Source organism: Grampus griseus (assembly GCF_964374135.1).
Source record: "Grampus griseus genome assembly, chromosome: X".
NCBI classification, from domain to species: Eukaryota; Metazoa; Chordata; class Mammalia; order Artiodactyla; family Delphinidae; genus Grampus; species Grampus griseus.
In genome coordinates, this window is record NC_138999.1 from 88155022 (window position 1) to 88167602 (window position 12581).

General features: G+C 41.9%; 2 protein-coding genes across 3 annotated transcripts in view; both read left to right on the forward strand.

Annotated features, from left to right (window-relative positions):
• Positions 1-1855: 1855 nt before the first annotated feature.
• The window catches only part of GPRASP1 (G protein-coupled receptor associated sorting protein 1), a 63871-nt gene continuing 53145 nt past the window's right edge, over positions 1856-12581 (forward strand). The window contains exons 1-4 of one of the 2 annotated variants that reach the window (XM_082680616.1): positions 1856-1950; positions 2172-2230; positions 4218-4317; positions 6094-6150. The gene's annotated coding sequence lies outside the window, so the exon portion shown is untranslated. The remainder of the gene's footprint in view (positions 1951-2171; positions 2231-4217; positions 4318-6093; positions 6151-12581) is intronic. The other variant, XM_082680617.1, reaches the window with a different exon arrangement.
• Positions 4521-6505, forward strand: ARMCX5 (armadillo repeat containing X-linked 5). The gene is given in 2 exon segments (XM_082680619.1): positions 4521-4691; positions 4694-6505. Coding segments are annotated over 2 exon segments (1530 nt in total). The 5' UTR covers positions 4521-4657; the 3' UTR covers positions 6190-6505.

Sequence of the window (12581 nt, forward strand, 5' to 3'; positions counted from 1 at the left end):
AGGTTTCTTTTCAAAATGTATTTTTAAAAAATCTTTGCTTCCTTCCTCCATTGAAAATTATACACAGAGCATCTCCCATATGGCAGACTCTAGGCTAAGCCTTGGGGTTACAGACATCAAAGACAAAGACAAACCTAGAGATAGGCCTTGATCTGTAAACAGCAGAAGGTGCCATGGAATTTTCATGACTCAATGGCCCCTCACTTTTTTCAACTTGGAATGGAAAATCAAAAAAATATATATATATATTCAGGGAGAATGAGCATATGCATTCATTAGGCAGGATGTAGTGGTGAGAGAAGTCAGGAGAGCAGCTAGGATCTCCCTTGAGAAGTGCATGGGTAGTGTCCCTTTTTCCTTAGAGAGGACAGTGAAGAGGAGCCAGGTGAGGCCCTACCTGGTGCCTGACACCTGGCTGTGGGGTGAGACAGGGAGGGTTGTCTGAGGCGCTGCGGGTTCTGACAGGGAAAGGCCCTCTTTCCTGGGCAACTGTGGGGATGGCGAAATGGCAATGGCAAAGTGTGCTACCACTGTGACTGAGAAAATGGCAGTGTGGCAGAAAGAATGACAACACTGGCACAGACAGGTGGTTTGTTTCCTCAGGCCAGAGGTCTATCTAGGGCTGTCATCCCTTAGAAGAGGGGCAGTGGCTCGGCCTCCACGGGCGCCGCCTCCCACCTTCCTCCCCTCCGTGGTCCCAGGAACAGTGAAAGCAGAACTGGGGAGGGCTGCCCAGAACCTCCGAGGTGGTCTGGCCTCAAATCGCCTCTCCTCTTCCAGCCTCCTTTTCTGATATTTCCTCTACCTCATCTGACTTTTTGTGCAAGCAATATGGTGGGTCAGGCGTAAAAAGGGCCCCACAACGAGATAGTTTGGCATTTAATCCCTTCTCACTTTAGTGCTGCTTTCTTAACTCTCTTCCACTTCACCTTCCATTTTAGGTGACAAATAAGGAAACCCTGCGGTGGGGGTGTGGGGTGGGAGGTGGCTCAAGAGTACAAAGATATTTGAGATTCATCCTCTTCCATGAGTACAGAGTTGTTTTCCACATACCCATGCTCAGGCTCCTGCGTGTTTAGGTGCAGAAAATATCGTGGGCGTCAGGAGGGGAGGCAGGGCATAAGAATGCCTTATGTATACACCGGGGTAGTTTGGTATTAATATGCTTCTCTCCGTCCATCTGTGCTTTCCCTATATTCTCATCCCACCTTACCTTCGACTATTTCTGTGCAAGAAATACAGTAGGCAATAAGGGCGAGAAACTTAGAGGAGAAGAACAAGAAAAGACTAAGGTGTTTTATATTGATCAGCAAGTCGGACCAGAGCAGCTTTCCAGGCGCCCCGCCCCGCCCCTGCCCTTTAGTTCAAAAGGCTGATTGCTGAGAAGGGCAGCTTGAAGTGGCTTCTCTCATAAAGGTGACGCATAGTTTTTGGAATAGATCAGAATTTACCTTCCTCTTTCAGTCTTGAGCCTCCTTCCTGACCTTCTTACCTCGGCCCCCTCCCCCAACCCACACACTACGGCAGGCCGCAGGCTTTGGAGAAGGGAATTTGTAACAACTATATTTTGGTATCCGTCCGCCTTATCGGGCCGAAGCGGATTCACTGATGTCACCTCCCGAAACCCGTATACATTTCAGTTCAGGGGAAAAGATTGTAGGTTTGGGGTGGAGGAGCTCCCTAACAGAGGGGAACTAATACCGAGACCCTTTGGTTTAGTCGGCTTCTCTCCGTCCAGCGCTGCTTTCTAAAAATCCAGACCCCGCCCCTGCCCACACCAGTACCGAAACAGCCAGGGTAGGCGGGACGGAGCTCGCTGACAGAGAAAGCGGCACTATGCAAAGGCCTGGTATCACTCCGCTTCCGTGAGGCCGGATCGCCTTCAACTCCGCTAGAGCTGCTCGGTTTTGGTTCTGGGGACGTGGAGAGACAAAGTCTGCGGAGGAAAAGGTAGCTGTTAAGAGTCACTAGGAGCGGGTCCCTGAGGCGTCCTGGGGGCGGTAAGGAGAAGGAAATTCCAGAAAGTTACAGTCGTTTGCCAGTTACGGCCCTTTATCTGATAAAGCAGGTATCTCGTCATGAATCTGCCGTGCCGGGCCAAACCCCAAACATAGTCGCCGCCATTGTCTCGTGTCCTTGTATCCGTCTGACTGTCCGTCCCTCTTTCTTAGGGTTCGGCACCCCTCGAGGCAAGGAAATGAGAAAACTGCCTCTCATCCAAGCAGAGCAGGTCAGTGAGAAGGCGGGCATTGCTTGGGAGTGTGGATATGGGTGTCAGAGATGAACGTGGGAGATGTGACTTGGTCATGGGGCGCGGGTGGTGAGAGGGAGAGAGGGACAGGGTTCGTTTGAGCGGCACGCAATGATAAATTAAAAATGATCTGCCTCTTGCTAGCTTTATTTCCCGACACTGCCCTCCCCCCACCCACCATGTTTGGGGAGGGAAAGGAGTGTAGTAGCGGCTTCTAGCGGAGAAATGGTGGATTACATTAATAGGAGGAGGGGCTGCTGCTGTCTGTGAGAGCAGTGGTCTGGGGAGCCCTGGGAGGGAAAGAGTGTAAAAGGAGGTTGTAAGTGTTTGATAATCAAGGCCCTGGATTAGAAAAGGGTCTCCTGTCCTGGTTACTAGGCTAACTATTAATAACCAAGTCTCTCCCACTGTCTTTTCATTGGGTCGTTGAGTATGTATCATGCGTTTATATGTGTAGGTCTGTTTCTGCATTTGCGGTACTCTATGTTTCTGTAAAGACCGGTAGGGGGCAGTGAACCTCAAAGGGTATAAGAAAAAGAAAATTGGCTTAATTTCTGTAGAGAGGTCAGTGCTTGGATGTGGTAGATGGCTAAGACTAGAGCAGGTAGGAATCTAGGGGAAATTCCAGATCTCCTTTCTGCCAGCTTTCCAAACAGCCCTCCCTTATTCCCATTGTGTTGAAGAAAATGATAGGCTTTGGGGAGAAAAAGGAAACACAAGAACTTAGATGAAATTTGGAAATCATACTTTTCTTTGATTTCGAAGCCAATTTCCATGGTTTGAGCATTCCATCCCTACTAACACCACCACTATCTTGCAGCGATTTTCGAGTTGTCTCTGCAGGGGAATTGTCAGACTTTGAGAATGGAGCAGAGGAGCTTGGAGATTTGGGGGAGGGGAGGAAGAAAGAGAAATTTTTGGCAGTCAGGTACTTGTATCCAGAAAGGATCAGTGTCCTACGTACTGATCTCTACCAAGGGCTCGGTCTCCATTGTCTCTGTTTATTTATTTAACTCTGCATTTGTGAATCTTTGCGTGTAGGTCTGTCCTTAGGTCTGTGGAACTCTCAGTTGTTGTGAAGGCTTGTAAATGGTAACCCAACTTGAAGCTAGGAAATAATGAAGAAGAGAAATGTGTCCTATATCTGTTTAGATTGGTGTGAGGGTAGAGTGATTGAGATAGAGAATTCTATCTCTTCTGTTTTGCCAGTTTACTAACCCGTTTGGTCCCCTGCTGATTTAGTTGGGAGCCTTCCTAAGCTTTGGGGGTATAGAAGGGTAATACCTGCTTTTATTACTTCCCACTTGGTTTTCCTATTCTTATGCTTCACCCCAGTCCATTTTTGAAACAGGGAAGTGCCAGGGCAGTCACTGAAGTGGAAAATAGTGGGAAACAGAGAGGAGGAGCAGTCCTGAAGCAGGCAATGGGGGAAGGGACCAGAAGGAGGGAAACACTAGACAAACTACATATATAGGGACCAGGGACCAAAGTCAGTCTACCAAGAGATCAGTTTCCAATCCTCCTGTTTATTTGTCTATAGATCTGCCTTTAGGTCTGCTGTAGGGCTTGTCATCATTGGAAGCAAGGAAAGGAGGAGAAAATTACTCCAGATCAGAGAAGGTTAGTGTATGTGGAGACTTCCTCAGTAGACCTGTAGGATGAAGTAGTGGAGATCTGCTTGGGTGTGGTAGGGGTAGAGAGCCAGTCTAGGGAATCTTCAGTCTCTCACTCCCATTCAGCTTTTCCACTCTCCATACTCTGTTTTGTGTCTGGAAAAAAGATCAGTTGCAACTACAGTAGTTGCAACTACAGTAGGGAGCATGAAATGAAGGGAGAAGGAGTTTGCTAATTATCTACCTTTTACACTTAGCACTGAATTTTCATATTTTCCTGTCTCTCTGTGCTAATCAACATGAGCAAAAAGTTGGAAAAGACTCAAAGCCCCATTTCCTTCCTCCACCCCTAGGTCCAACTTCAGTGGCAGATCTGGTGGCCTTGGAGTGGCTGAAGACCACCACCCTCCACAGGGCTGCGCTCAGGCACACAGCCATCCTTCCTTTCCCTGAGTGAGCTTCCTCTGCACGTTGTTTATATCACTGGCAGAGCCTATAGTTGGAAAGGGGGCTGAGTGACAACTGGACTTTGTATGAAAACACCAACTTGGGAGAGACCTTCAGTCAAGGCTGAGACGGGGGTGGGGATACATAACTTGGCCTTGCCTTTAACTTGGATCATGACTGGCTTCGAGGCTAAGGCAAGGGCAGAGGAGGGGCTGGGGCTGGCCTGAAAGCTGGAATCTGTGGCCCTGCCAACACTAGAGCCAAGGCTAAGATCCATGCCAAGGCAGTGGCTGAGACAGAATCGGAAACAGGACCAGTGACCCAGGCCAAGCCTGGGGATGGAGCAATGGCCAGGATACAGGCAGTGACCTACACTGAGGCCGTGCCTTGACAAGGGAAGTGAGCAAGATGGAAGCTAAAACTAAGACTAGAGTTGTGGCTGAGACTAAGGCAGACCCCCCTACAGAACCTGGTATAGTGTCCCAAACCAAGTCAAAGGCCATGCCTATGTCCAGGGTCAGTGCTGTGACCAAGTATGAAGTCAAGGCTGGTGCTGGAAGTGAAGTCAATATCAGGTCCTTTGCTAAGGCTGATGGTAAAGACAATATTGGGTCCAGGTCCCAGAGAAGGAGAGAGGCCAGCATCAAGTTGAGGGTGGGGGACAGAGCTGGTATTGTAATTGAGTCCAGTGATGAGGCTGAAGAAAATGTCTGCTCTTGGTTTTGGACTGGAGAAGAGCCTAGTGTAGGATCCTGGTTCTGGCCTGAAGAAGAGACCCCTTTTCAAGTGTATAAGCCTCCACGTAAGATCCAGGAAAAGCCCAAGCCCAAGCCCAAACCCGAACTTACTATAAAGCAAAAAGCGGCAGCATGGTCAAGGGCCAGGTTTTGTGTCCTAGTCCCAGTAGAGGGAGGGGAGCGATCCTTGCCTCCAGAAGGGAACTGGACTCTGGTTGAGACCTTGATTGAAACTCCTCTGGGGATTCGGCCTCTGACCAAGATCCCACCCTATAATGGGCCTTACTTCCAGACCTTAGCTGAGCTCAAAAAACAGGTTAAGTATAGGGAAAAGTATGGGCCCAATCCAAAAGCCTGCCGCTGCAAATCACATGTTTTTAGTTTAGAGCCTAAAGAGTTTGATAAACTCGTTGCCCTACTTAAGTTAACTAGGGATCCTTTCATTCATGAAATAGCTACAATGATAATGGGTATCAGTCCTGCTTATCCATTTACCCAAGATATAATTCATGATGTAGGTATTACTGTTATGATTGAAAACTTGGTCAATAATCCCAATGTTAAAGAACACCCTAGAACTTTAAATATGGTGGATGACAACTCTGAGTCTTCTGGAGAACCAAAAACAGGAGAGTCATATGTAAACCAAGTTTGTAAGGACATAATCTCTTTTCCTTTGAACTCCCCTGAGCAATTGGCTGGACTAAAATTATTAGTGCAGCTGAGTGTAAAATTTGAGGACCACCATATGATTGTCAATTACATTCCAGATATCCTCACCTTGTTAAACAAGGGAAGTGGCAAAACCAAGTTTTATGTTTTAAAAGTGTTTTCGCGCTTGTCTAAAAATCAAGCCAATACAAGAGAACTGATCAGTGCCAAAGTACTGTCATCACTGGTTGCGCCGTTTAACAAAAATGAGTCAAAGGCCAATATTCTTAATACCATTGAAATATTTGAGAATATAAATTTCCAATTCAAAAAGAAGGTGAAGCTATTTACCAAGGAAGAGTTCACTAAATCTGAACTTATTTCCATATTCCAGGAAGCAAAACAGTTTGGTCAGAAACTACAAGACTTAGCAGAGCACAGTGATCCTGAGGTGAGAGATAAAGTTATACGATTAATACTCAAACTCTGAATAGCCGTATGTTCTCACAAAGCCTTGAATAACTTTTTGGTGTTGTAATATGAAATGAATGCATATTATAAGTTCAATATTTATGCCATCTGTGCTGATTGAAGGAGGCAGTTTTATGGATACCAAATGATCTTGAGAGCTTGAATGTTTGTTGATTTTTACTGTGCTATATAAATTAAGATATTTTTAGTATTTCTGCAATATGACCTAATAATGAACTTATTCATCCTGAGTAAACTATACTTCTGTGCTTTATATTGACATAAGTGTATTCATTTAATACTTCATTTACATGTAAATAAAGTTGCATGCTAAAACTGGTGAAAACATTGTCCTAGTTCTTCAGTTGAAGTCTAGTCAGAGGGATAAAGCACAAGTAACAGAATAATAAAGAGCACTGTCTGCGTCTGTAGTGGGGTACAAACAAAACAAGTTTACATTGAAAGATCTTTTAGTTTCAGCATGTTCAAAGAGTAGAATCACTCTGTACACAAGAAGATAGGACTGTGCTACTGGCTGACATCTGGGCAGACCTGGGGAAAGGGGTGAAGACATAGACTTAGGAGTAAAGGAACACAGATGCTTTCATTCCAGTTTGAGTCCCAGAACTTGTGCTCAGCCTTTCACATAAGATGTCTTATCAGGATATCTTGAAGCTTTTTAACCTCCAGGAAAATTCCTGGTTTTCATTCCCATTTAGCAAAGCCATGGAAGTGTGGTTCTAAAAGGACCTAGTCCCACTGTACCCTCAACATCCAGGTGCCCCATCTTGGGGTACCAAGTTTACTGCTTCATCTGAGGCTCCCCCACTCCCCGTATTCCTGGGTCTCAGAGGAGGGCCTTTCTAGGGTCTAACTAAAAAAATTGCTTCATAGAAAATCTCATTTGCCCCATCTTTATGACTGTTTGCTCTCATATTTGCTTTTGTTTGCTGACCAATGCTTTGGACTTGGTGATTTGCACCTACGTTTGATGACAGTGCCCTGTTTGTGCTGATCCCTTTTGATTAGAGCTCAGCTCTATGAGGCAGCCACAGCAGACCAAAGTCCTTTAGGAGTGTGTGGTTAGGAAGAAATTACTTCCCCTAATCCCACTATCCTATTTATTTGTACAGTTTACAGAGCTGAAGCCATGTTGTCTATACTACCTCAGCTCCTCCTGTTTATACCTAACAAAAGCTAAGTTCTGGTTAAGAGTTTGTGGCATAGAATGCCAGAGTTTAGATTGGGATCTGGGGTCACCTCTGCCTCTCCTACCCTCTGTCTCCTTTGCTGTTATCATTCCTCTTTCCTTAACTGCCCAGAATTGGGAAATTGGGTATTGAGAAATACAGTGTACAATTACTGGTCTTTCTATTGAGCTTCCTCTCTCTCCTAACTTTTTATGTGTTTGGGGGAAGGCCTAAACCTACAAATCTCAACAAGATGTCATGTATCCCTAGTTTTAGCAGCTATCTTTAGTTTAATATCTGTTGAGGTCAAATCTGAATCTATCTTCTGTATATCTAGGAGTTAAAATGAAAGACAACCAGCCACGTTTGTGCATTAAGGGTGAAAAAATGTAGGTAGGCTTTTTGCAACATACAGTTGCAACTTAGATGATTTTTGGCATTCTTTATAACTTAGTTTTTAATCCACAAAACTCCCATAGTCTGGAATTCTAGCTGTGGGTACTGCTTTCAGAATTGGGGATCTTCACAGTACAATTGGACCAGACCCTTTGGAAATATTCTGTGTCTCAAATGCCCTGTGGAGCACACACTTAATCAGTTGATGGCTGTGAAATTTTCCATTAGTTAAAGAGAAGGGTGAGTTTGGGGTATGTAGGTATTGTATCAAAGCAAGAAGCTGATGGTCTGTCCTTGAGTAGGAATTATGGAAGACATAGTCAGTTCCCAAATTGTTCCTGGGGTGTACTCAAAGTCAAAACCCCATTGCTCATCTCTTGTTTCATGTCCTTTTCTGGAAAAATAATTCAGGCAAGCCCATGTAGTATCAGGGCTGATCCAGATGTTACTTGTCTCAATATGTTGCTGGCTGGGGGTAAAAATCAGTGTAGATTTCTCATCTTTCCTGTCATCAAGTAAAGCAGGGAATCTTCCTGCAACACAACTGGACTATTTGCACCTACCGACCCTTTGCTGGGCCCTCAATTTTATTTATTTATTTATCTATCTATCTATCTATTTATTTATTTATTTATTTACCCACCCTCAATTTTAAATGAGGAACTTTCAGGGGAATCCATCTATAAAATATCACCAAATTCCCTAGCAAGTCTTTCAAGGCTCTATATCCTTCAGCATATTTTCATTGTCCCCATTATATCCCACCTGCATTCAAGCCACATGGGACTTCAGGCTCTCTGAAGCACCTTAGGTGAGAAATCCTCATCCAGAACTAATGATTCATCCCTCAGCGAGCCAGTGACCAAGTACAAAAAAGCTTTTAGAGGAGGGGCACACTATCATTCTTAAGTTTTCATAACAGATAATTTCTTCTGAGTCAAAACTAGTCTGGTATGAAAAACAAAAACTTCTGTGGCTGTCACCCCTTGGTGTATAAATCTCAAGAGGATAAGAAACAAGAGGAAATGGCTCAAAGGTTGTGCCTTTTCCATTTGAGCCTCCTGTTAAAGTAATGTCATTTTTCTGGTATACCAAGAACAATGGTAGGAACTTTTATAATTTACATAAATCCATTAATGTCATTATATATATAGTAAAGTTTTGAAATACAATATTAAAATTACCAAAGATAGCCTAGATGAACAACTCTATTAAGTGAAAAGCTTTACAATTAATTCCCTCTCCCTTTCTCTTCATTCTGCAAGAAACCCATGGCTCCACTATACAGAAAAATATATTTTCTTTTTGGGACTGTTGTGGCCACCCCTCAGAGACAGAATACACTATCATCCCAGATTTGGTTCAGATGCCGATACTGATGATGTCACACACATACACACACCAAGACAGAATGAAAAGTTATTACTCATTAATGAGTGTGTGTATCTTCTTTGTCCATTCATCTATTGATGGACATCTAGGTTGTTTCCACATCTTGGCTATTCTAAATAATGCCGCAATGAGTATAGGGGTGCATATATCTTTTCAAATTAGTGTTTTTGTTTTCTTCAGGTAAATACTCAGAAGTGGAGTTGCTGGATGGTATGCTAGTTCTATTTTTAATTTTTTGAGGAACTTCCATACTGTTTTTTCCATAGTGGCTGCACCAATTTACATTCCCACCAACAGTGCATGAGGGTTCCCTTTTCTCCACATCCTCGCCAACATGTTACTTCTTGTCTTTTTGATAATAGCCTTTCTAACAGGTATGGGGTGATATTGTGGTTTAGACCTGCATTTCCCTGATGATTAGTGATGTTGAGCATCTTTTCATGTGTCTATTGGCCATCTGTCTGTCTTCTTTAGAGAAATGTCTATTCAGGTTCTCTGCCCATCTTTTAATTGGATTGTTCATTTTTCTTTTTTTATATTGAGTTGTGTGATTTCTTTATAATTTGGCTATTAACCTCTTATTGGACATATCATTTGCAATTATTTTCTGCCATTCAGTAGGTTGTCTTTTTGTTTTGTTGATGGTTTGCTAAGTGAAATAAATCAGACAGAGAAAGACAAGTACCATATGAGCTCACTTATATGTGGAATCTAAAAAACAAAACAAACAAAACAAAATGGAAACAGTGGGAGTTCCTTGGTGGCCTAGTGGTTAGGATTCTGGGATTTCAGTGCTGTGGCCCAGGTTTAATTCCTGGTCAGGGAACTGAAATCCCGTAAACTGCATGGCCAAAAAAGAAAAAAGAAAAAGAAAACAAAAAGAAACCCTGGAAAAACATGAACAGACGTACAGATACAGGGAGCAAATATGTGGTTGCCAGAGGGGAGGGGAGTGGGGATTATGGGACAGTGGATGAAGAGGATTAAGAGATAACAAACTTTCAGTCATAAAATAAGTCATGGAGATGTAATATACAGCATAAAGAATAGAGTCAATAATACTGTAATAATTTTGTATGGTGACAGATGGTTACTGGACTTGTAGTGATCATTTCATAATGTACTTAATTGTTGGATCACTATGTTGTACACCTGACACTAACATAATATTGTCTCAACTATACTTTAATAAAAATAAATGAATAAATAAAATACACTGGAATAAAAACAAGTAATAACAAACCAAAAATGCAATAATACTGGCATTTAAAAAATTACTTGACTTTATGTTTTAGAGCAGTTTTAGGTTTATAGAAAAATTAAGCAGATAGTACAGAGAGCTCCCCTATACTACTACTTCTTTTTTTTTTTAAGGGGACTCAGTATATAGTGTAGACATTGCCCTCCATTCTTTTTTTTTAAATTTAATTTATTTATTTATTTTTGGCTGTGTTGGGTCTTCGTTTCTGTGCAAGGGCTTTCTCTAGTTGCGGCAAGCGGGGGCCACTCTTCATCACAGTGCACGGGCCTCTCGCTATCACGGCCTTTCTTGTTGCGGAACATAGGCTCCAGACGCTCAGGCTCAGTAGTTGTGGCTCACGGTCCTAGTTGCTCTGCGGCATGTGGGATCCTCCCAGACCAGGGCTCGAAGCCATGTCCCCTGCATTGGCAGGCAGATTCTCAACCACTGCGCCACCAGGGAAGCCCTATGCTACTACTTCTTCTCCACCACCTCCTTTCCCTACACACAGTTTCCCATATTATTAGCCTCTTGCATTAGTGTGATATATTTGTTACAGTTGATGAATGAATATTGATACATTATTACTAACTAAAGTCCTTAGTGTATATTAGGGTTCACCCTTTGTATTGTACATTTCTATGGTTTTTAAAAACTTATGGTAAAATAACATATAAGGTTTGCCATTTTAACCAATTTTATGTGTATAATTCAGTGACATTAAGTACATTTACACTGTCATTTAACCATCATCAATATCAATCTCCAGAACTTTTTTTTATCATCCCAAACTGAAACTCTGTATCCATTAAACAATAACTTCCCACTACCCACTCTGATCAGGCCCTTGTGAGCACTATTCTATTTTCTATCTCTACAAATTTGACAAATCTAGATACAATGTATCTAGAATGTATCTATAATATTTGTTGCTTTGTGTCTGTCTGGCTGTTTCATATAGCATAATATTTTCAAAGTTTATCCTTGTAGCATGTATCAAAATTTTACTTCTTTTTAAGACTGAATAACATTTCATTGTTTGTATATACCACATTTTGTTTATCTATACATCTGTCAATGGACATTTTGGTTGTTTCCAATTTTTGGCTGTTGTGAATCATGCTGCTAAGAACATTGGTGGTAAAAATACCTGTCTGAGCCCTTGCTTTCAATTATTTTGGGTAAATAACTAGAAGTGGAATTGTTACATCATATGGTAATTCTATGTTTAATCTTTTTGAAGAACTGACATACTGTTTTCCACAGTGGCTGAATCATTTTTCATTCACATCAAAAATGCACATGGGTATCAATTTCTCCACATCCTTGCCAACATTTGTTATTTTCTGTGTTTTGATAATACCCATCTTAATGTGTGTGAGGTGGTATCTCATGGTTTTGCTTTGTATTTCCCTAATGACTAGTGATGTTGTGCATCTTTTCATGTGCTTATTGGCCATTTACATATCTTTTTTGAAAATAATGTCTATCTGAGGCCTTTGCCCTTAAAAATAAATCCTTAAAAATAGGGTTGTTTGGCTTTTTTGTTATTGTTGTTAGGTTTTAGGAGTCCTTTAAATATTCTTGATATTAATCCATTATCATATATTATGATTTGCAAGTATTTTCTCCCATTCTATGGCTTGCCTTTTCACTGTCTTGAAAGGGTCTTTTGATGCACATAAGTTTTTAATTTTGACAAAGTCCAATTTATCTTTTTTTATGTTTTGGTGTCCTATCCAAGAAATCATTGCCAAACTCAATGCCATAAAGTTCTTTCCTATATTTTCTTCTAAGAGTTTCAAAATTTTAGCTCTTGAGTTTGTCATTGATCCATTTTGAGTTAATTTTGGTATGTGGTATAAGGTAAAGCTCCAAATCCATTCTTTTGCATGTGGATATCCAGTTTTCCCAATACCATTTCTTGAAAAGAATGTCCATTTACCATTGAATGATCTTGGTACCCTTGTCAAAAATCATTTGGCCACATATGCAAGGGTTTATTTCATGGCTCTTTATTCTGTTTCACTGGTTTATATGTCTATCTTTATGTTGGTACCATACTGTTTAGATTGCTGTAGTTATTGTAGTAAGCTTTCTGTGATGTTGTGATATATAAGTAATATAATTGGTCATTCAGAGGACCAAAATATATTTCTCATATATATTTGGTCTCTATCCATGGTTCCTGGC